The 23,003-nt window shown below is 38.3% G+C and overlaps 1 protein-coding gene across 1 annotated transcript in view; it reads right to left on the reverse strand.

The window, feature by feature from the left end:
• Nucleotides 1–507: 507 nt before the first annotated feature.
• The window catches only part of LOC103723687, a 31,917-nt gene continuing 9,421 nt past the window's right edge, over nucleotides 508–23,003 (reverse strand). The window contains exons 4-9 of the mRNA XM_026800201.2: nucleotides 22,455–22,539; nucleotides 18,139–18,195; nucleotides 14,984–15,043; nucleotides 14,672–14,890; nucleotides 13,014–14,588; nucleotides 508–1,169 (exon numbers count right to left, since the gene is read on the reverse strand). Coding sequence (XP_026656002.2) covers nucleotides 807–1,169; nucleotides 13,014–14,588; nucleotides 14,672–14,890; nucleotides 14,984–15,043; nucleotides 18,139–18,195; nucleotides 22,455–22,539 — 2,359 coding nt within the window. The 3' untranslated portion in view covers nucleotides 508–806. The remainder of the gene's footprint in view (nucleotides 1,170–13,013; nucleotides 14,589–14,671; nucleotides 14,891–14,983; nucleotides 15,044–18,138; nucleotides 18,196–22,454; nucleotides 22,540–23,003) is intronic.

Raw genomic sequence — 23,003 nt, forward strand, 5'->3', positions numbered from 1 at the left:
AGGATTTCCAACAACATATGGTCAAGACCTGTTTTGACGCATTCGCTCCAACTGCCGTTGGAAAAGTTTTTCACATTCACATTCGCTCCATATTAAAGAATCAAATATTTCATATCAATTAAGGACCAACAGGAATAACATTGCCAAAATCCCTCTTCTTTTGGCAAACTAGATATAACAATTTTAGTATGATTGATATCCCATCCGTGGTTCAACCAAACGAATTCAGTCAGCAAAGCAGCAATCATTTTTTTTATATAAGATTTACAAGTACCTTTCACAAATGCCCGTAACAGTGCAAACAAGAAAACCCTGCTATAGATGCCCTCCATTTGACTAATGAATACATGTTATGACCTGATTAATCACATTTCCAGCATTAAAAATAATAAGCTTCATAGCATTCAAGGCCTACACTTGATAAGGTTAATTAGCCAGCAGGCTCCTTCATGCAGAGCATGTGCAATGAACTGTCTGTGCTACATTCTTAAACTATATGCATGGATCTAGTCTAAATCTTTACCATTTCTTTGGCTACCTTGCTGATACACTTTATATTGCAGAATAAAAAACACTATTTATTACAAAGATACTTCACAAGCAGCACTATTCTCTCTGTATGATGCTATTTAGGTATCCTGATTTACGGCCTTATTGTAATGGCTGCTGCTACTGTCAGATGTTCTAAAGAGAGGCACCAACCAAACAGCATTTGTTTGACCCAGTCATTGACTATTCAACAGATAATAATAAAAGCAATGAGAAAATGGCTCGCATGTTATCACAAATAGCTCAACTTGCAGGGGTTAATTCAAAACAGACCGTTTTCTAGGTTTTCTGGAAGCAACAGTCTTGTGTTCATGAATTGTTTGTGAGGGGGGATGCTGAGAGCCTTTGGAGTTCTTAGAATTTCGTGCCTTGCTGGATCGTCCAGGATGGGTGTGCGGCACGTTTGGAGAATTTCTATGAGATCCATCCTTTTTTGCACTTCCACCTTTGGGATTTAAATGTGACAATTTACCGTGGCATGAACCTTGGTATGTCTGCACAGGACTGGCATAATTCTTGTCCTCATCAACTGATCCTTGGGCTGGAGATTTTGATTGACACTGGTTAAAATTATGAATGGCTTGAATTTTTTCACCTACAGCAGCAAAGGCTGGAATCCCCTGTTCATGAAAATAAAATTCCATAAGATGAAAGTAATAAATGTTCACAGCTTGACTTTTCAAGACTGCACTGATCAGGTGTACATGCAAATCATCAAAGAAAGGATTCAGAGGCCAACCGGCTTAGCTACCAAAACAGACTAACTTATGAAGAAGAATGTGTCAACATTGATCTCTTTAACCAAGCTCAGTTTCAAAGCAACAAACTGGCCACTGAACAACCAAGAATGCGATACCTGAAACAGTTATAATACGAGATATGCTTTTCCCTCATATTGTTTACCAACTGAATTGGTACTGGTTTGGACCGGTACCCAGAACCCAAATTTTGAGAAAAAAATAGCACCAGATTGGTACCAGGACTCGTACTGGTCGGCAGCCGGTTCGGTATGGTACTGATTGGTACCATACCGACGCATAGTACGCAATGGTGTACCAATTCCAAACTGGCACACCAATATATTTTTCAATATTTTTTAAATTTAAATTAATGGTAATCAATTTTGTTCAATTTTTTCAATGATTTTAAGTATAATTTAATATTTATTGATGTTTTTTTTATGTTTTTGTCCTCCTCCTCTCCCTCTTTTCTTCTCCTCCTCCTGCTCCTTCTCCTCCTCCTCCTCCTCCTCCCGCTGCTGCTTATTTTCTTCTTGTAGATGCAATGATTACCACTTATGATTAACAAACAAAAAATTTTAAGTTGACATTATTCTATTGCATACAAAAGCTCAACTCCTAACCAATTTGACAAACTTCATGCAGTTTAAGGTAGATCATCCTCTTCGGTGCCACATCAAACCAAGGTCTATTGTGCTGTCTTTTCCAATCACAATCCTTGATTTCCTAAATTCTTCTTTTAGTCATTATTGAAAATTATGTACTTCTAGTTCCAGTGAATCCTTCAGTCAGTCATGTTTCTATCGCAACATTAGTGCTTACTACAGGAAAACTAAGCTATCCCAACAATGAGGAATCAGTCTTAATAATATTTTTCTATTCCAACATGAATAGAAAAGCTGATTCAATATGCTTCCAACTTATCATAGTAACAACAGTCTCCAAATTATTGATAAAATTACTAAATTACTCACAAATCCTTTTCTTTGCCCAATATTTATCCCAAATATTCTTAGTAAATCAGCTTTACTAAAAATTGTTTAGTTACTCAAAGATCATACACCTTTGTGGGCTATATACAACCTAATTCAGGCAAACTCATGGATTACAAACTAATAATCTCATGTTGCTAGCAACAGTGGTCTTTTACTAATATTGTTGTTTTGGTCTCCCTTATACATGTTATTACCTAATAAATATATAACTATTTACTTCATTGATATTACATTCTTTATCTGTGTACCTGTGTTTTTTTCATTGTTCTTAGTTAATTGAATCTATTTGGAAGAATATGGTGAATTCTCCACATCTTTTGCCAAAATTGAATCTATGCCCCTAGCCGAATTGTCCTTGAGCACTAAATCTATGACAAGATGGGTACAACCAAGGGGGATCAATGTGAGGTCTGTTTCCTAAATCTAGCTTTTGACCACTTGATTACACCTTGATAGCCTCCCCTCGCCCTCCTCCCCCAACCAACACAAAAAGGAACAGTACACAGTTATTCCATGGCCCCTTGGTAGGATTTCTCTATCCCCTAGCAGCCTTATTTGGCACCCGTACTCCCAATGAAATACATATTTTGATATCTTTGTGTACTTCTCCATTTGCCAATACTATTACATAGCGGTCTCCACACTCATAGCCCCACCATAAGCAAGAAATTGAATACTGTTAGAACAGAACACCACTGATGCTATACCACTCCGATTGAAAACTATCACTGGTCCATCCTTGCTATGCTCAAACCGGCTGGATTAGTACATACTGACTATACCGCTCCATCATGGTCGATAACAACAGTGTGTACTGATACCATACTAGTTGGTCCTAGTTGCTTTTCATTGTTATTGATTTAAGAGTCTCGGTATATACCAACCATACTAGTGTTGTACCATTGTGAGACAAAACAAATATGGGGTTTGCTAACTATATTTAAACCTTAATATTGAGTGCTCACTGGATCGCTCATCAATTGCCCACCTGCTGAAGAAAGAGGGCATTGGTGTATTCAGACAGCAGCTGGCATCATATAGGATTTGTCCTAGCCAATGAGCACGGCATCACTTTGGGCCAACTGGCAAGTGCTCCATAGCTTTTCCCTAAGAAAAATAGGAATTCTGTACTCCACTTTATTTCCTAATAGAACGGCTTTTGTAATTTAAGAATGCATAAAATTTCATATCAACAAACAAACAATAAATTTACAATTGTATCTCTTTTTACTGCTGAACATAATGATTCATTCGCAACAGGAAGGTTACTCATTTAGTTGCTCGTGTATTTTCCCCTTATCAAATTTGAGCATTGCTATTATATCTATTTGAGACGTCCTTAGAAAAGGATATAACTTTTTAGTCAAGATATGCTAATATTTGGAAGAGATTGGTAAGTCAACTAAAACCCTTTGATGATTTACTAATGTTGGTCCCCCAAGGTAAAAAACTTGACTCCGCCTTGGACACAATTCAAGATGAATCATGCTCGGTCTCTACATAGGTTTCCATTTTAGCATGAACAAGTAGACTACAATATTTATCATACTCAAACTCAGTGAATTAGCTCTATAAAGCAGTCACCGAAACCCCGTAACCTCCCCCTCCCCCCCTAAAAAATCTCTCATACTCACGAGATCCGTTAACCCCTTCTCTCTCTCGCTCTCTCTCAAACTCACCAACAACATCTAATAAACAGACGACCTAGTGCATTAGACTCCAGCATCTTGGGGGTTTGAGGAGAGTCAAATGTATGCAGCCTTACGCCAGCATATGGAGAGGCTGTATTCAAACACACGACCTTCAGGTCATAATAGAGTAACTGTTATGCCAGCCTCACCCTCCAAAATTACAAACATCATCTCAATTCCTAAAAGAGCAACTAATTCCTCATCAAGTTTAGATTAGGAACTATATAACGAAAATCTTAAAAGGAAAAAAATTAAAAATAAAAACAGCCAGATCCTACCTAATATTCATGCATGTGTATCCCAAGAACTCACCCTAGCTCGACCTTTTATTCTCCTTTTTCATAATATAGATAACACAATTTTTGAAACCTTTAAGAGGCACATGCACGTGTAGGAGGGAAAACATCACTTTATGAACTACCCTCCCCCCCCCCCCCCCACCCAAAAAAAAAAAAAAAAAAAAAAGTTAGTTATCTCTGTGCTTTCCCACTAGGGTATGTGATTTCCTAATTAACTATTTAAGTGCCTTAAAACTTGAAAAGTCAATTAGGAAATCACCACAATAACTATTATTTTGCACTTATTGTGGGGCATTGAATGCTCACTGCAATTAATTTTAAGTGCCTTAGAACTTGAAAAGTCATCTGTCTAGCTAAAAGTTCATTGAGTTTCCAAAAGAAACTATTTTGAAGGAAAATCATTATCCACAAAGAAAATAGGTCTATGTGGAATTTCACCTGCTATGGTGTCTTTTTCTTTTCATTTTTTCCTTTCCTTCTGATGTTCGCTTGCAAAGATCTCAAAAATGCAATAGCTATTGTCAACAACTTTAGTCCAGCTACGTTGAGCCTACGCTTTAATCTAGCCCATAATCTATCTCGAGCTTGAGCTTGGTATAGCCTCAACTAGGCTTGAGCCTAACCCAATTTAGGTTTTCTTTTTTATGGACCAGGCTAGGCTCAAACCTGCCTCATCTATTTTCAAACAAAATCTTCGCCCCTGCACAAGCTTGAAATTACTTGAGCTTCCAAAAAATTAAGCTGAGTCAGGCTTTCAAACCAAAAAATTCCAACTTGAACATGGTTTTTCCCAGTTCGATCTTCAATTATGGTACAAAATGAAAATAAATGAAAATAAAAGGCATATTTGGTATAAATCAATCAGTAGCATTTATTGTATAAAACGAAAATAAATGATTTAACTAATATTTGAATTTTAAAATTACGTTATAATATTACAATGACCAATACTAGAAGTTCCTTATGTGTGTTTATATATTATAATGAAGGCCTCCAAAACAATTAAAGCAATTGTTATTCTAAAATTCAATTCTATTCCTTAGTCACGGATCTTATCAAATATTGGTTTTATAAATCAATTATATGTAAAAATTCAATTAGCTAAATTAAATATTGGAATGGAATTATTTTGTATTTCTAATGCAAGCCTTCATTTCATGCCTAAACAAATGAACAATAAAATAGGAATGGTGATTCCTATTCCTAACTTTTATTCCCATTCCACTTTAATTTCCATTTTGATTCTATTTCATTCTTGCAAATGACGTCATTGATGAACTTCATGAAGCAGCTTCACATGGTAATTCCGCCTCTCTCAATCTTCATGATGCTAACAAGTTATTGAACTCATTTGCCCAAGAGGTTTGGAAAGATAGGATGTATTTTTCAAAATCTCTTTCACATAATATTTATGATCGTTTGGAACCATGTATTAAATTTCCATAATTCTTTTCATTGAAAATATGAAGTAAATGCTGTCCTCAGTGTCTGCTGAGCCGATCGAACCGGCATACCGGTAGGCTCCGGTACTGGTTGGAACTAGTGCCGAACCGAAACCATAAAAAAAAAAGGCCGACACGGCCTAGCCCACGCTCGTGCGCGTGGTATTAAATGCCCACGGGGCCCTGCATAGGCTTGCGCTCGTGCGTGGTGCCGCATGAGCTCGCTGCCCCGCGCGACGAACCGCACGCACGTGCGGGGAAACAATGCGAGCGCGGGGAACCGCGCGGGAGCAAGGTTCCCTGTGCGTGGAATCGCGCGCGGGCACGAGCGATTCCCCACGCGTGCCCGTGCGGGCGGGCTGCCCCGCGCGCGCAAAGGATTTTTCTTTTCTTTTCTCTTCTTTTTCCCCTTCCCTTCTTCCTCCTTCCCGAGCTCTCTCCTCCTCTCCTTTCTTCCCCTCTCCCCTCCTCTCTTTCCCCCCTTCTCCCGCGAGCAAGAAAGGAACCGTTGGGAGGGCCACACACGCGTCGGGGTGCTCGGGAGGGGGTCGGCCCGAGGTATGCCGAATCGTCTGCTTCTTCTCTTCTTCTCTTCCTCTTCTTTCCTCTTCTTTCTTCCTCTTCTCTTTCTCTTCTTTCTTCTTCCCTGCTCGGTTCCACCCTTGAACCATTTTATGTGGTTGTACCGTACCGATGGAGGTCGGTACCGGTACAGTACGTGCTGAACCGGCCGGTACCATGGTTGTCCTACATTTCTAACAGAAGTTGAATCCAATCAAAGAAAAAAATTCAAAAACTTGTTTCAGCAACCATAGACAAGTTTTGATTTTCGTAGTTCTAGCTCTAGTTTTGGCAATGTCAATTGAAATGGTAGGAAAAAACAAAACATCAATTAGAATTTGAGAAAAAATATATATATGAGAATAACGTAAGTCATGCTTACATTGTCATATATAACTTTGTTGTTTGATCACAATTTAACATGACACTGTAAATGCAAATCAGACTTAGTTCTTGATAGCAAACTCATGTTAAAAACTTTATTTCCATCTATATCTTATGAAGCCTAACACTAAAACAGTTCAGAATCTTATTGAAACTCAATTCTAAGTTTAATCTAATGATTCTTGACATATATAGGAATAAAGAAATGGCAATTAATTAGCATTTATAACTCATATATATACCCTTATTTTGGCCCCATAATTTAATTTTGATGGAAACTGGATTAAAATCAATTCCATCTAAATCTTTTTTAAGAAAAAATTCCATCTAAATCATAAATATTTTGATTTTGTTCTTGAAGTTTATGTGAAACCCCAAACATGACCCTAGATTTACTAAGGATGGCAACATGAAATTTGTTCATTGGCTGGACTCATCACAAACTTTTAGATCAATGAGATAAATGATGCAACATTGGACATGCTCTGCGACATTATTCCACTTCCCAGGGTGCACTAGTTTGGGCAAATTTGCCACTAATAGCTATTCAAGGCCGTTTTAACCTTTCCATAACTGTATAAATTACCACCTACATCCATCACTCCGTCTATAACAACAAATGTTGCCTTAATCTGAAGATTGATTTGATGATCATTTTTTCACCAACACTCCTTTTTTTTCTGGGTACTAAGAGCCCTCTCACTATTAACCAGCAGACATCATCATCCGGCCAGGTCTTGCTAGTATCAACAACGAGAAAGAACAACCAAATGGAAATAGCAACTAACTATGGCTCTTGGCCCAGACACCTGTCCTGGGCTGCAATAAGTAGATCGAGAGGTCGTTCCACCCCTTGTCCCCGAAGATGGGTAATATGTTATCAAACAATGTTTCTCCAACTTTCTTCTAGAAGGCCTAGCTGGCTAGCGATCCCAATCTCTAGTCTTCAAAAAAGATATCATTGATAATGCAAACAACTAGACCTCAATACATTTAGATTATGCAAATCACTATATCCATTGTACATAAAAGCACGATAAAATTTCTGCCAGAAGAAATCACAGCCTTTGAATCTAATTTAAGAAATTTTGGCCATCTAAGCTACTCTTTTAAGGCCTCTTAATATGACTAAAACTCAAAATTCCAGAAGAATATAGTCACTAAATCATAGCTATAGCTTTTAGCCATTTTTTTAACAAAAAAAAGGGAATTTCACCAAGGACCATAGGTATTTGTCAATTTCCAAGACATTTGCAATGAGTCCACTGTCATCAAAATTCCATATTTCTATGACCAGTTATACGCTCTGAAAGATTGTTCAACAATCTAGAGGGCCAGAGAGGGGCCGTGGAAGCTCCCGAGAAATTAAAGCTCTCTTACATATGTAGTGCAATAGCTCCAAGATGTCTAGGACAACCTCTTCTAAATTTTGTCCCAGACACAATCAAGAATGTTGGTGCATGTGGGCCATCCTAGAATCAATGCATGTATAATGGAGTTCCTTCTTTCTAGGATCGATGTCAGTTGATGTCAGCATGTCAGTATGTTATCCGCGGTAAAAATTTCATATTTTAAATTAATCCTAACCAGCATCTTGGTAAATCTTATGGTTATGGGCCATGTTTTTCTACCATATTGCTCAAACTCTCAAATTGGAATAGCCCATGTTTTATGCAATAATGCAATAACGCAATAATGCAATAATTATATGTCAAATATTTTTATTTTCAAAATTAAATTCTAACATTTGGACAAAAAAACAAAGACAACAATTCAAGCATGAACATCTCAAGTAATCTACTAATATAATTTTGATGAATAATTTAACTACGATCATTTATAATTTTTGTTTATATTATTTCCCCTTCTACATGTGCATTTGCACTTAGACTTACTATTAATAACAAATATACAACTCATTACGTCTCATAGTCAACTGAAGCAACCTAGCAGGCAAGCAAAGTAGATCTAGACAAGTCCATATACACTAACAATAAACCACGCAAATCCACAAGGGCAAAACAATAAGATTGTATAAGCGCATCAACTCTCACAATCCAGTAAGTAACTCTAAAACAGGGGCCTGTAAGAGTCTACTCGAATCTCTCATATAACAATGTAGACCATGTAAAATGAAACATGCCATTCATCCAACCATCAAATCCTTGATTAATTCTTGCAACATCAAGTTCATTAAAGTATTCTTGGAAAGCAAATCAACTCAAAACCCTTATTTATCACCTCAGATATCATTGCTGCTTCAAGTTTCTCCTAGTTTTTTCCAGGAAAACCATTATTCTCCTCCTAGAGGCCGATGAACACAACCTCTAGTAAGTTCATTAAAGTTGAGCCTAATCAGCAATTCCCAAAATTGGGATTTTGCCAAGCTTGCTGCTTTTTTAACTTTGCCTAATTTTGGTTAGTCTCATTAGCTGGGGTTCGGTCAAAGTAAAACTAACAGAATGACTGGCCTGTACGGAGTTCATAAGGATTTATTTATAAATATGAAAAAGACAGGGATAACTATATTATGTGACACAATGGGCATTGGAAATTTAATTGACCAATGTTGATAATATGCCAGATGCTTTTAATCTGACATAAGTAGAAAATGGAATGTGAGAGTTGGTTGCTTGTTTAAGCTGAGCCCATCAGTGAGTTAGAAGCATGTGGAGCTGCACATATTTTGTTTGCTAACAAGGTGGCTTTTTGCAAGCTGTGAAACTCCCCGTTCCTTCACAATGGAGCAAGTGAGAACTTCAGTTTGAGCATATTTTTTTGAACAAATGATGTAGATGATGGTTGTTTCCAATATGTAAAGTGCTAAGCTTGTTGGGATTGTAGATCTGATGGCTGCTAGCCAGTAGACAGTGGCAGACTAGTTACTGATGGCTGTATATTCAGCGTTTTGTTCCTGGCCACCCCCCCTCCCTCCCTCCCTCCTTAAGGTTTTGAGCCGTCATGTGCAGGACGGTGGGAAGACCATCTGTAGGGGAGAATGCATTCTATCTTCTGATTGGAGATGAGTAGCAAGCATGAGGAGGTGGAATTTAGGATTTGACTGAGGTTCTGATTAAATCATCACATATGAGGGCTTCGATGAAAGATTCTATGGCTGAAAAGAAGGTTAATTATCCATGTTGAGGTGACTTCAACTTTAATTAAAGATGTTCAAATTCATTCTTAGTTTCTTACATACTGTATGTAATTCGTTTAGGGATGAGGCGCTCCAAATTGTTGCAGTTTTAGTGCAAGGAAATAATGTAAAAAGGACTAAAAAGGAGAATCAATTCTTTACTTAAGAGAAAAAAAGAAGGAAATGACCCTTGCTTTCTCATTGATCCTTTTGCATGTGATTTAATGTTGTGTCATTTTCAAAAAGGATGAGTGCTGAAGTATACTTGGATGCGGTTGTAAGTTGATATAATCTATTAAAATAATTTAATCAAAAAAAAACCAAAGTATGCCCTTATGAGGAAAGAGTTGGGAAAGCTTGTGACTGAACCCTAGTTTTCTCCCTAATCACTTCCCTCTTCTCCATGCTCCAGAACCCTGATTTGCTTACGGGCCTTTCTCTTGTCCCCTCCACCTCAGCGCTGTTGACCTCAATCTTTTCCTCGCCACTGCCATCGTTCTTGACTTTGCCCTCATCACAGCCATTGTTTTCCATTGTTATGCCTGCCTACTATCTCTGTCTCTTTCCCTCTATCCCACCAGAACCCAGTGACTTCTCTACCACCACCTAACTCCTTATTGAACTAGCAGCACATCCCTATCCAAGTCCTTAGCTGGAACCAGCATTATTGAGCATGAAGAAGTGAAATCCATCCTAGCCATCTCTCCTTCATCGAGATCCTCAAGCCTAGAGATAAGGAAGGGTGTAGCAAGCGGCAAAATGCTTCAGAGAGTTGAAAATAAGCACAGATCCGGAGATTCCCAAATAGGTCAACCTTTTGAATTGCTGCTGAATCCATAAGCAGGCAAGAGACAACCTGGCAAACTGAAACATCTTAGTAGCTAAAGAAAAAGAAGAAAAAGCGATTCACTGAGTAGCGGCGAGCAAAATGAAAGCAGCCTAAACCGTAAAAATGGGTTTGTGGGAGAGCAATACTCCATTTGGTCCCAAGATCACTAGGATCTAGACGATCTGCATTCCAGCAACCTCCCCCTCCTCCCATAAACAACCTTTACAGCCACGCGTCTCTCCCCTAGTACACCTCATTCAGATACCTCTCACATGGGAAGAGGACCGTGAAGATGATCCCTAAGGCTTGCGCTCATAGTGGAATTGCACGACCTACAGGGGTAGTCGAACTTCACCTTCTCCACAAGCTTGTTGAAGCTTACCCATGTGACTATGAACTCACAGGTCATTGGCGCCCAGGGGTCAACAATGAAGCAACAGGCCGTGATCTCCGTGAAGTCACCAAGAAGGCTGTTGTAGATGTCAATCACGTCCTAGTTCATATATGAGGTGCTTCCTGAAGAGGGTAGCAAGCGTTGCCGTGCAGTCAACTAGGGTGGTGGTGAAGATGGTGTGGCTAATGGCAATCCATTGGTCGTGGATGGAGCCGACCAAGTTGGATGACTTGCAGATGTTGATGAAGCCTAGGTTGAAGCCACACTAACCGAACCAAAAGAGTGTGCCAAGGATGACAGGGAGGTGAAGTGACCGTAGACGACCACAAACCAGCTGATGTGGTCTAAGCAGCTTATGCGGGATTGGATGATCAATCTTAGGTGAACATGATTTATAACAAGTAGAAGAGAAGGCGAGAGAGAGAGAGAGAGAGAGAGAGAGAGAGAGAGAGGAGGGATTGGAGATGTAGGATGTGGAGGTGCCAATGGCCAAGCGTTGGGGGCTAGGAGGCCGCGATGGAGGGTGGAAGTGGGCGACAATCAAAGGTGTTGTTAAGTGCCATTGCCTTGTCGAAGGCAAAGGATATAAGGAGGATAGAGAGAGGGTGGGGGATTTTGGAAGTTATTGCTAGTAAGAGAGCCAGGGCCTAGTGGGATGGTGAGGATGGGAATGGGGTGAAGTTTGAAGATGTTTGTAGGAGGCTTATCAAATTGCAGGAGGCAAAGGATGACAGTAAGAGAGAGAAAGAGAGAGCATATGGTACATGGTTTCAGAAGTTTGTGACAGACAGGGAGCATATGCAGAGAAGTGAGATGTTTGTGAGAGACCTTGAAGTTCAATGATCAATATCAGACTTTAGGAGATTAAGCTCCCTGTTTCTCTTCCCTTTCTTTCCACCTAAACTTTATATTTTTTTTTCTGTTTTGAATTGCAGAAGCTACTTATTATATCCATGACGCGTTAGAAACGTTCTCTCTTCGCTTCTTTAACCTAATATGCTAACCTAATTCTAATAGGAACCCTACCTTCAGAAGCCTTAGTAAATTCCCACAAGCCTCTCATACCACATCAAGACTACAACCTGTCCCAATTATCTATTCCCTTTCCAAAGCCAAATTTTGAAAATTCGAAACTCATTGGCCTTGCATGGTTGTAAAACAGCCTCCCACCCCCTCTTCCATCCATCAATTTTGGTTCCTTGGGTTGAAAATACAACCACAATAACTACATATTTCAAAATTTGCTTAAGCCTCGTCATGTGAACTAAGGTTTGCAATCTTAGGACCGGACATATACTGATACCCAACACCCCATACCTAGTGTCCGTACAGTATGCACCTTAGTACTGCCACTCACTATGTGGGGCATATCGAGTCTTAGTATCCTATGATACAGTATAGTGCCCCATACCATACAGTACAGGCCAGTACAGCAAATGATGATGTAAACTAGCTCAGCCAAATCCTTGATTTGTTTTGAACAAATAATAACAATAGCTTCTATAAATTCACCATGCTGCAACAACCATCAGCTTCCCAATTTCTTTGGCAGTCCCTCCCTTGCCCCTATAAATCAAGAATCAGTTCCAGGATGCCCCTAGGCGTGGGAGAGCATCTACTACCACTAGTGACAAACAATGCCAACTTTAGGCATACCTATGTGGCATTATAGTGTCTCCAATATACATGAGAAAAGCAAACATTTATCTTTTCTAATCGTGGTATGCGACATGACATTAGTATAAGAATTGCTTCATCTCCTGTAATAAAATTAATTCCAACAATAGCATTACTTGAGTTAAAATAGTCATTTTGACATCTCCAACATGAGAAGCAACAAGTAAATACCATCAAACTTAAATAGAACAATCAATTATTATCAAGTTCTTTTGCACTAAGGCAATATTCCATTTTCCTCTGCACATCATGCATGCAATTTATAAAATATTCTTAGCAAATAGGTATAGAAGATAGGTACAACAAGCAGGATTACCTTATTCTGAATTTCAGAAGGTTGTGTTGGGTCCAACTTGTCTTCTTCTGAATCATCCATCTCCTCACATTCAAATACCACATGTTCACTTTCTTCTTCAGAATCACTTAATTCTTCCTGTTCCATTACAATCTCGGGAAAAGACTCATCATCAAAATCTCCTGCACATTGACATGCGCTACCTGGAATAGACAGTACTGTTATAGAATTAACATCCTTCCTAGAGCATGCTTGTTCACTTATAATTGAATCTGTAGAAACTAAAACATCAGGAAAATTATCATTATGGTGGCAGATTGACAAATCAGCATGTGTGCCACTCTCCATCATTCTTTGCTCCAAAGTAGGACTGTCTGACTCGATATGCTGATGCTCATTTGAAACTCCACCTCCAGCAGTCTTTTCCTTGTCCATCACAGAACATAAGTGAATATCCAGATCAAGTTTATTTTCATTTCCTTGATGATCCAGAGATGCCACATTATTTGCTAAATCATCAACCAGGGGTTTTCTCAAGATACATTCAGGTGGATTAAATTTGTCACTACCACCTTGTGCTCCCAAACCACCAGGTAGTGGATCAATGGAAGAGATACTAGCAGAGTCGCCACTTACACCATCAGTTCTTTGCAGGAGCGGATGAAAGTCAATAGGACACAAATCTGATGATGGTCCTTTTGGATGTGGTGTCACTTCAACATGTTTGGTTGTCCTAACAAAATTTTCAGACTTACAGAAATTGGGATTGGCTTGAAGTTGTATCCCCGGGAAGAAGTTGTAAATGCTCGTATTCATCGAATAATATGATGAAATTTGATCTTCAGGCTCCTGAAATAGTAAAGGGTGCATCTGGAGATCTGATTCAGAAGTATTTTCTTCACCCAACTGATTCCCAGAGGTCCCTTCATCTTGTTGATATCTAACTTTGAGACCATTATCTGAGTACGGCTTACTGGGATTCATCATAGTAGCATCTGGTTTTACAGCTTGTGGGTACCCTGAAACAAGCTTTTTTCTTTCATTATTAACAATATCAGAACAAGATGGTCCACTGTGACAACTCTGGAAAGCTGACTGAGAGATCACACGAACAGATGGGGGAAGGTTCACAGGAGGCAAATCTGGTGCCAACTTGACAATGCGAACACCTTTTCTTCGACGCCTTTGGTAAGGCAGTGAACTTAAAGGATGTCTAAGAGCCCTTGATTCTGAAATGGAAGACAAATGCTTGGAAGAAATCACATAAGATGCACTGCATTTGCTACCAGAGCAATGAGATAAAAGATGCACACTCTTTGAGGGCTTTGAAGATGGTACAAGTTCATGCACAGCTCCACTTTCCTGCCCTGATTCCCCACATTTGTCTGCACCAGCAACAGAATTTTCACAAGTTTTAGCACCCTTGTACAGAATCATATTAGCAGGCTGCACATTGTTTTTGTTAATGTTTGAAAAAGAAATATCATTGTATGCACAATTGGAGCTCCCATGTACTGAGTCTGCCAAGAATGCTTCATGAACAAAAGCTTCATCTTCATTGTCCATGTCATCCACACTGTTTGTTCCATTATCAACCTGGTAGTAATGAAGTCAACATAATAGTGAAGGAATGCTCAAGGATACACAATTTCTTTGATCATCAATTTTGACAAACTAACCTCCAATCCCAACGAAGCTTGCTTATCAATTATTGAAGCTTTGATTTTTCTTCGTTTCGCTTCATATAATCTCCTTTTCTCTTTAACATCTTCACTTTTCTTGTAAGACTTCTGTGTTCCAGTAGCAATCCTCCACTGTCGAGGTAGCAAGGATGGATCTCTATGGGGAACAAAAAATTTCCAAATTGACAACCAATCATGTTTAAAGAGTTTAAGCCCCTGGTTTAGTCAGCAAAAAGCAATATGATGAGATATCAAAGCAAAACTGGTTTGCTATCAAAAGTTAAAGGGGCATGACAATCCAATTGTCACCTCGCAGATCCTTGCTTTTTCTTCTGTAGTTAATGGAGAGGTCTTCATGCGTCGTACAGCCTGCATCAAGTTAATATGAATCAAGACACCAACACTCAAAACTAATATACAATAAACCAAAAATATAATATATCAAGTTCAGTGAGAAAATGTGGAAATGTTATTTTTGGAGGTTTCTGATTACAAGTTTATGATTCTATAATTTCAACTAGTTCAATTTTTTAAGATAAACATGTTTTGGAGACGTTTGATTGCCAAAGCGAGAAGGCAAGGAAAGCTCGAGAATCTAAAAAATTCTATGAAAAGTTGAAATTTCCAATTTCATGATATCAGAAATTTCTTGAATTTTCACCATACAACTGAACACCTTGTGCTAAACAGCATAACATTGATTTCTGAAATATGTAAAATCACTAAATGTCATAATTTTGTATTACATCCAATGCAACTTGAATGTCATGATATAAAGTGAAAAAACAACACCAAGGTTTGGAGAGGCCTGCCTTCAACCCTCTCAAAACCAATAAGTGGTATTAAAGCTAGACATCATGTAACTTCAGAATAATTCTTCCCGCTACCATGCAAAAATCGAGCAACAATTTTGTACAATTATCCAGGCATAGATAAGCCTGAAATCATGCAGTTTTTGGCTCCATTTTTCTTGAGCACAACCGGCCCCATAGAATTCCAATACTCACCTCTATAAAACTCTGAGAGACAGACATGCAATCATTATTCACTAATGATAAAATCTTGAGAGTTTTGATTGAACAATACTGTACAGGCATCAAGTTTCATTTTTCATGTCCTCCTCAAAAGTCTTTAAAGAAAATGCCAATTGAATTATGGCTTCCAAACCTAATTTGGTGAAAGCAAGGATGAGAAATAGCTAATAAAATGGCATTCAAACTTTTCAGCCTTCTAATGCTTCAATGTACTTGCTAGAGCTGGAATACATTCTCCTGTGACTATAATTATATGAAGAGAAGAAAAGAAACTACATTTTTTCCACTATATAATGACAACCTTAAACTTTGCCCGGAACCCTTGTCCCAAATTATATGGGATCAATATGTGGTTTTTAATAGGTTCGCACCGGTACGAGCAAGGAGTCGTTCGGTTCCGACCCCAAAGAGGTCGAAACCGAAATCTATGGCTGCACCGTACCGGTGCTGGCCGGTACCGGTATGGTGAACCGGTCGGTTCCGACTGGTTTAGCAGACCCTAGTTGAGAGGCTTAATTAGGCCAACAAAGAGTTCCATATTTTGCTTTTTTCAAATTCTTAATCTGTGAAAGGCAAGCTAAGCCACCAAAGTTCCATATACTCAATGAAAAAGTAGGCAACATAACAAAAGCAACCAGGAATTATAAAGGGGCCACTAAATCCAAAGGCTAGAATTTTATAATATAGTGGTCAACAAACATTGAGCAACTAAATGGTCTGTGGTAATTAAAAAATAAGCACTAACTAACAACTCAAACACAATTGCTCTATCACCCATCATCCATTGGGATCTAAAAAAGATAAGCTATGGGCATCTTTGATATTGCTTTAAAAGGTGTTGTTTTGATTTTTAAAGCAAGAAAAAGCACTTACTAAAAAATATGTTTAATGATATAATTAAAAGGTGCTTCTGCAAGAAGAAAAAGCCAAAGAAGCGGTTTTAGGAGAAGCTAGAAAACCTAGCTTCTAGCTTCTCATTTTCTTAAGTAGAAGCAACACCAAAAATGCCCAGACTATCCAATGATCTTGGGAATGCTCAATATTTCCCACATTTTATATCTTCACTTTCCATGTCATTTGCATAATAGAGGCATCCACTCTGATATTGATAAAATATAAAAATGAAATTCTCAAAAAGACCCAAGACCAAGCACTTTTAACCACATTTCTTAGGGATATGCCCTTAAAAGAACAAAACAAACTCATTATAGCCAGCTCTCTTGAAGTATACATATTACAGAAGGACCAGTATCTAGAAAAATTACCCCAAACCAAAGAAGGTAGTACCATCCCGAACAGTCCAGTTCGAGGCATAGCAAGCCATACCGGGGGAAAACCAGCACGATTTCACCCCTCAGTTTGAGAAACCAGCATGGGAGGGGGAGAGGGAGAGGGAGAGGGAGAGGGAGAAAAAAGAGAGAGAGAGAGAGGGAGGGAGGGAGGGAGGGAGAGGGAGAGTGAGGAAGGGAGGTAGAGAGGAAGAGGAAGGGGGAGAGAGAGGCCGAGAGAGAGAGAGAGAGAGAAAGGGCTGCCGATTTCACTTTAAAAAAAATCAAAAAAAGGGGTTGACTCTCTCCCCCCTCTCTCTCTCTCTCTCCCCCTCCCTTCCTTACTCTCCCTCTCCCTCCCTCCCTCTCTCTCTCTTCCTCTCCTTCCTTCTCTCTCCACCCCTGTTATATAGAAGCTAGAGGAGAGGGGGCTCGAAACCCTCTCTCTCCCTCTTCTCGTCCTCCCTCTCTCCACCTCTCCCTCCCTCCCTTCCTCACTCTCCCTCCATCCCCCTATCTTTTCCTCTCTTTCCTTTTCCCTCCTCCCTTCCCTCTCCGACTCCCCTTTGTCGACACACCGCAAATCGGAACAACATAGCACCATACCCATGCCGCTTGGCAACCGATACGGGTCCCAATCCCAGTACTGCCAACCTTGCCTTAGACCAACTCAGGCAAAGTTTAGACAGTCTCCAAACGGAACAAAAATTTAAGACAAATAAAATCTCTAACTGGGAAGTCTAAAACCAATGGGTCATATAATCATGTTGGTCCAGCACCACTTAAGTATTCACAAGACAAACACAAATAGATGAATATGCTGCCCATTTCAGCAGGCAGATTGAGCAAATGCTGAACTAAATGCTTTATGGGAAGATACATTGGTCAAAAACCTCTAGCATATTGACCTGAGAACAGGGCTAGACAGATGTTTAAAGATAGCCAAAATGGACATATTAAGATATCACGACATTACATACATAAAGAATCCATCTATATTTATCAATTATTTAACTTCTGAACCAGCTGCACTATACAAATACTGGTGAAAAGAGCAAAGGATAAATATGGTGTTCAAGAATAAAAGGTTTATGACTAAAGAAGAAAAGAAGATAAATATCTGGCATTAGAAATCACTTGTCGGAAGCTTTCATATACTTACTTTGATTGGATTCTCAGGTGCTTTCGAGGAACTACGATTTTTCTGTCTCACAAAAATCTACACCACAGGAAAGACATGTTAAAACATCAGACAACAGCAAAAAGCTAGAAAAAACAATTAATCTAATAAAAGAGATGACCATTAACTACATATTTTGGATATACAAGAATTAAAAGAATTATCAGGCTTCAGTCAAAAAGCACTTAAACTGCTGCAAATATTCAGATATATAAACACCAACAATTCAATAAAGTGAAACATCTGCATAATACAACACACAACACTCATGATGTTAATATCATGGCAATTGATTGTCAAAAGACATGATTAGGTAAGCAACCATGACTAAACTCGACTTGAAAATGGCTCTTTAGTCAGCTATATTTACGTTAGTGCTCTACGAACAAAGCGAATCACACAAAGTACTCTACTCTACAACCACTAATGGCATAGTTTAATGCACAAGGCAAGAGACACATTTAAGATAACAGTTCCATATAAAACAAACTAATAGCACCACATCGTACTTCTACCCCTGCAACGAGCTCGAGCTAATTCAGTGAGTGATGATGAGCACAGGTCAATCAAACATAACCAATAACTTTTTTCCCCCAAATGCATACATGAAATTTATGATCTTTCATGCTGAAGTTTCATTATCACATTTTGGAAAGCATTTTATACCAAGGATGTGTACCACAAAACACTCAAAAAGTAGCACAAGGCACAATTTTTTAGTTTAAAAGGTTGGACTCAAATGTACATTTTCCAAATCTGAGTTCTAAGCTCGTTGTCAAGATTATGTAACTTTTGAGATTAAGTCCGTTACTAACCATGGAAATCAATCTTCTCACATATTTAAATAGCATTAGCTTATACTCATTAGTATTAGCAAAGGATCCTAATTATTCCAAGTTTCCAACCATGCAATAACATTAGCAAAGTATGATTATGCTATCACTGTTTTATATTAAGTATATTAATTTGGAAAGTGACATTATTTGGTCATTTCCTCCTAAAAAACCCTAAGTTAGGACTTCTAGAGATAGTTGGTCAAGATAATTGAATGAACAATTGTCAATCTACGAGAGCTGCATTTCTCGTATATCTAAAAGTTAGCAAAGTGACCAATGTTTTAATTTGTACCAAAAGTAGACAATGTGATCTAAAATGATATTTCCTGCAGAATGGAAGCTTTGGTAACAGGAAACTTCTAAACGCATTTTGGAATCTATTTGCTAATTCATTCCACACTCATTTCCCAAGCATTTCCTTATTTTAAACCTTTCTGAGAGATTCGCTGAAGTGTAACTTCATCCAAATCTTCTTCCTGAGCTAAGCAAAGCTGTAAGTACTATTGGCAGAAGAGCAACGTAAAAACAAGATTTAATGGAAGAAAGATTGTCAAAAAATAGTGAACCAGCCTGAAAGTACAACATGTATTAAAATTTCCTGGGTTGTTGCTGCAGTTGTTAAAGGGTGAAAATCATTTCAAAACATAGTGAACCATCCCACAACTACAACATGCATTGGAATTGCCTGGCTTGTTGTTACAGTTGTTGAAGGGTAGAAATCATTTCAACACATAGTAACCAGCCTGAAATTACAACATGTATTTGAATGGCCTGAGTTGTTGTTATGGTTGTTAAAGGGTAAAAATCACTTCACCAAGTGATGCATAATATTATAAAGAAGGATTCTTCTCCTGTCAATGACATATGACAGTTATGAGTAGGACAACAATCATGAAACAAAATAATAAATGAAAAATTTCACATCTTCTAACTATATCCAGAGAATTCATTCTTAATCCCTAAGAAATGTCCAATATGAAAATTAATATACATATATAAAGCAATTTTCAACCGTTATGGCAAATAACCATGCCCTCAACGACTTCTTTCCCACCAAATGTCCCAGAATACCATGTCGAGAGAGGGTCGCGCTCCATAAAAGGTCACATGGGAGGAGCTAGACACCATTGAAACAAAACATCTGCCATCTCAAAAATTTATGATACTTAAACAGTGGGTAATCTATTCAAAAGAAGAAAAAAATCCAGTTGCAAAGAATTGAATTATGGATAACTTGGAGCTTGTCCCTCTTTCTCTTTCTCCTTCCCTCTTGTAAGCAAGTGAAGATGTAGAGGACCAAGCCTCAATTTGAAGAAGAGTGGAATGTCTTGCTAGACACCTGATCAAGGCTTCCTCAGACTACCTATATGTTTGGAGTCTCACTCATCAAGCTAACAGTTCAAAGTTTTCATTTATCAATCAATGACTATTGAGCCCATTATCTTTGTCTTTATAGAATTACACTGACATAAGATAAGAGAGTTCAGGTTTCTCAAACATGGTCAGAAACTTGCAGCTCACCGTCTTTCCAAAAACGTCTTAACAGTCAGAAGCAAAGTTATGTAAAACAAGGCATATGCATAAAAAGGCTGATGGAATGCAGACATCTTATGCCTTATGTTGTGCCTTTAATTGTTAGCATACATATTAGGATTTGGTTCCTTCTTTAATAGAAGGATGTGATTTCTGGTAAATATTTTTCCACCGATGTTGTTTGAGAACACAAATACTAAATTTGCATCTGGTAGAATCTCACTTTGAGCTTTACATGATGTTAAACCAACTTTGGTCACATCAAGGTATACCATACCATACCGAACTAGGTGGTACAGAGCATACCATACTGTACCGGTTCAGTACCAGTATGCGGTACAAGAGGCGTACGACACTCGGTACGTCGGACCAACTTCCGTACCAGGCATACTGATACAATAACAAGGTGGCACCGGTATGGGACTCAGTACTGATACGTCGTACCTTGGATCACATTTTCTTGCGCTATCATCAATAATTGTTTGCATCTTTGGATTGCCCAACATTCAACGACCATTGGTGTTCAATAAATGACATCCAAATAAAACCCTCATATCCCGTATCAATTTTATAAAAAAAAAAAATCTTTCTATAAATATTTCTATTATACAAAAGAAATCCATATAGCTTATGCCTCTCCATATGACTGTGTCTGTTAAAAATTGGTCTTAAATATAACAAATTGCAAAAATGCAAAATAAGACCTAATCTCATCATGTTACTAGGCCACAAGAGAGAAATTAAATAAGTGGTACAGGAAAGGGCTTAGAGAAAGCCACTTAGCCTCTTAAGAAAAGCAACTGCATTGCCCAATTGGTGATTCATTGTCTCCTTTTCACCACAAAGTTTGCACCAATTTAGACCCAAAATTTGATCTTCTCTTGAGTCATTAATTGCCAATAGTTCAAGCAATATTTTTTTGGGTCAGTTATAAAGCTCGAACCCTCAAGACACCCCGTGAGACCATAAAACTAAAAACATTTATCCACCTTCACATAATGCACTTAGAATCTATAAAAGGCAAAATATATCCAATATCAACATAAAAGAATAAAAAAAGAGATTAAAAAATTATGCTAGGCCACTATAGTAAATTTCAAACCCAACAAGAGAAGATGATGTCAGAAACATAAGAACTGCATGTGAAAAACCTGTATGTAATGCTACTTAAATTGGCATCTTGTGGCTATGCATTTCTTTCAGTGGAGACCCTTCTCCTTACCTCTCTCTGATAATTTAATGCAGAATCATCCAAGGCAGCATACCCACCCCAGGATGTAACATAGATTGAACCAACCTCCCCATATGAACAAGATAAATTAAGAGTAAGTCGCAACTTTGCGATCACACATTGTGATCACACAGATATTTGGATATTTCAAGTTTACCTATCATAGAATCAGCAATAAATTCATACTACAAGAACAATAGCTATGCCTCTCATCAATCATTATCCATCGAAGGGAGGAATTTTATTATCTCCCAGCAGCTAGAAAGTTTGCTAAAATTTACTCTTATATATCATTGCTCATGCCTCAGCATCCCCTCAAACAGGACATTTTATCTCTGAAAACTTTAGTATTTCATTCCTTCCATAGTCCCTATGGTAATGCATGTTAACATCTCTTATTATTCAGCTCTCTAAACACTATTGTCTCATAAATACTTTATTCACTTCCTAAAGCAATTGCAGAAAAGAAGGAAAGATAATTAATAAATAATCCAAAATGTAACTTTCCATTGAACATATAATTGTTAAGATAAAACTTAATAAGTGAAAAAGAGAAAGCAAATCCAACAAAATTTGCTAGTTGATATACAAAGGTTCTTATTATGATCATAATGACCCCATAAATTAAAGCAAAGTATAAGAGTATTTATATGAAATTTCCTTTTTTTGTCACGTTCAAGCCTAGGAATGATAATGACCTGATGCTTGGTTTTACAAGGAAGAAAATGTTGCTGTATTGCCCCCCAATCATTATTGTACTCCATCAATCCCATTGCTAGTAATCTGCATGAGATATAAAAAAGACAAAAACTAAAAGATGACATTCCAATCATCCAATTCAATTAACTAAAAGAGTTATTATCAAGAATATGCATAAGTATGGCATTATACACATGGAGGAGAATATTCCACAAGAGAAAGCAATATAAGTGCAGAAAAATTTCATGTCTCTAAAGGATTAACTTGTTTCATCATTGCTATATGACTTTACAAGATACCACATTGTGCTACTCAGGGTTCGCCATATGGGCCGAACCAAACGGTACACCCCGTAGGCACCGGTTCGATACCAATACCTAGTTGGAAGGCATACCGACACTTGGGAAGGTTGGCGGAACCGTTCTGAACCGCCCAGTTCGAGGCATCCCGATCCGTACCGGCGGCGGACCGGGATAGTTCCAGCAAAAAAATTGAAATATCGTCGCCGAAGGAGAAGAACAAAAGAGAAGAAAGAAAGCAAGCGAGGG

This window comes from Phoenix dactylifera, unplaced genomic scaffold, assembly GCF_009389715.1.
Source record: "Phoenix dactylifera cultivar Barhee BC4 unplaced genomic scaffold, palm_55x_up_171113_PBpolish2nd_filt_p 000007F, whole genome shotgun sequence".
Lineage (NCBI taxonomy): Eukaryota > Viridiplantae > Streptophyta > Magnoliopsida > Arecales > Arecaceae > Phoenix > Phoenix dactylifera.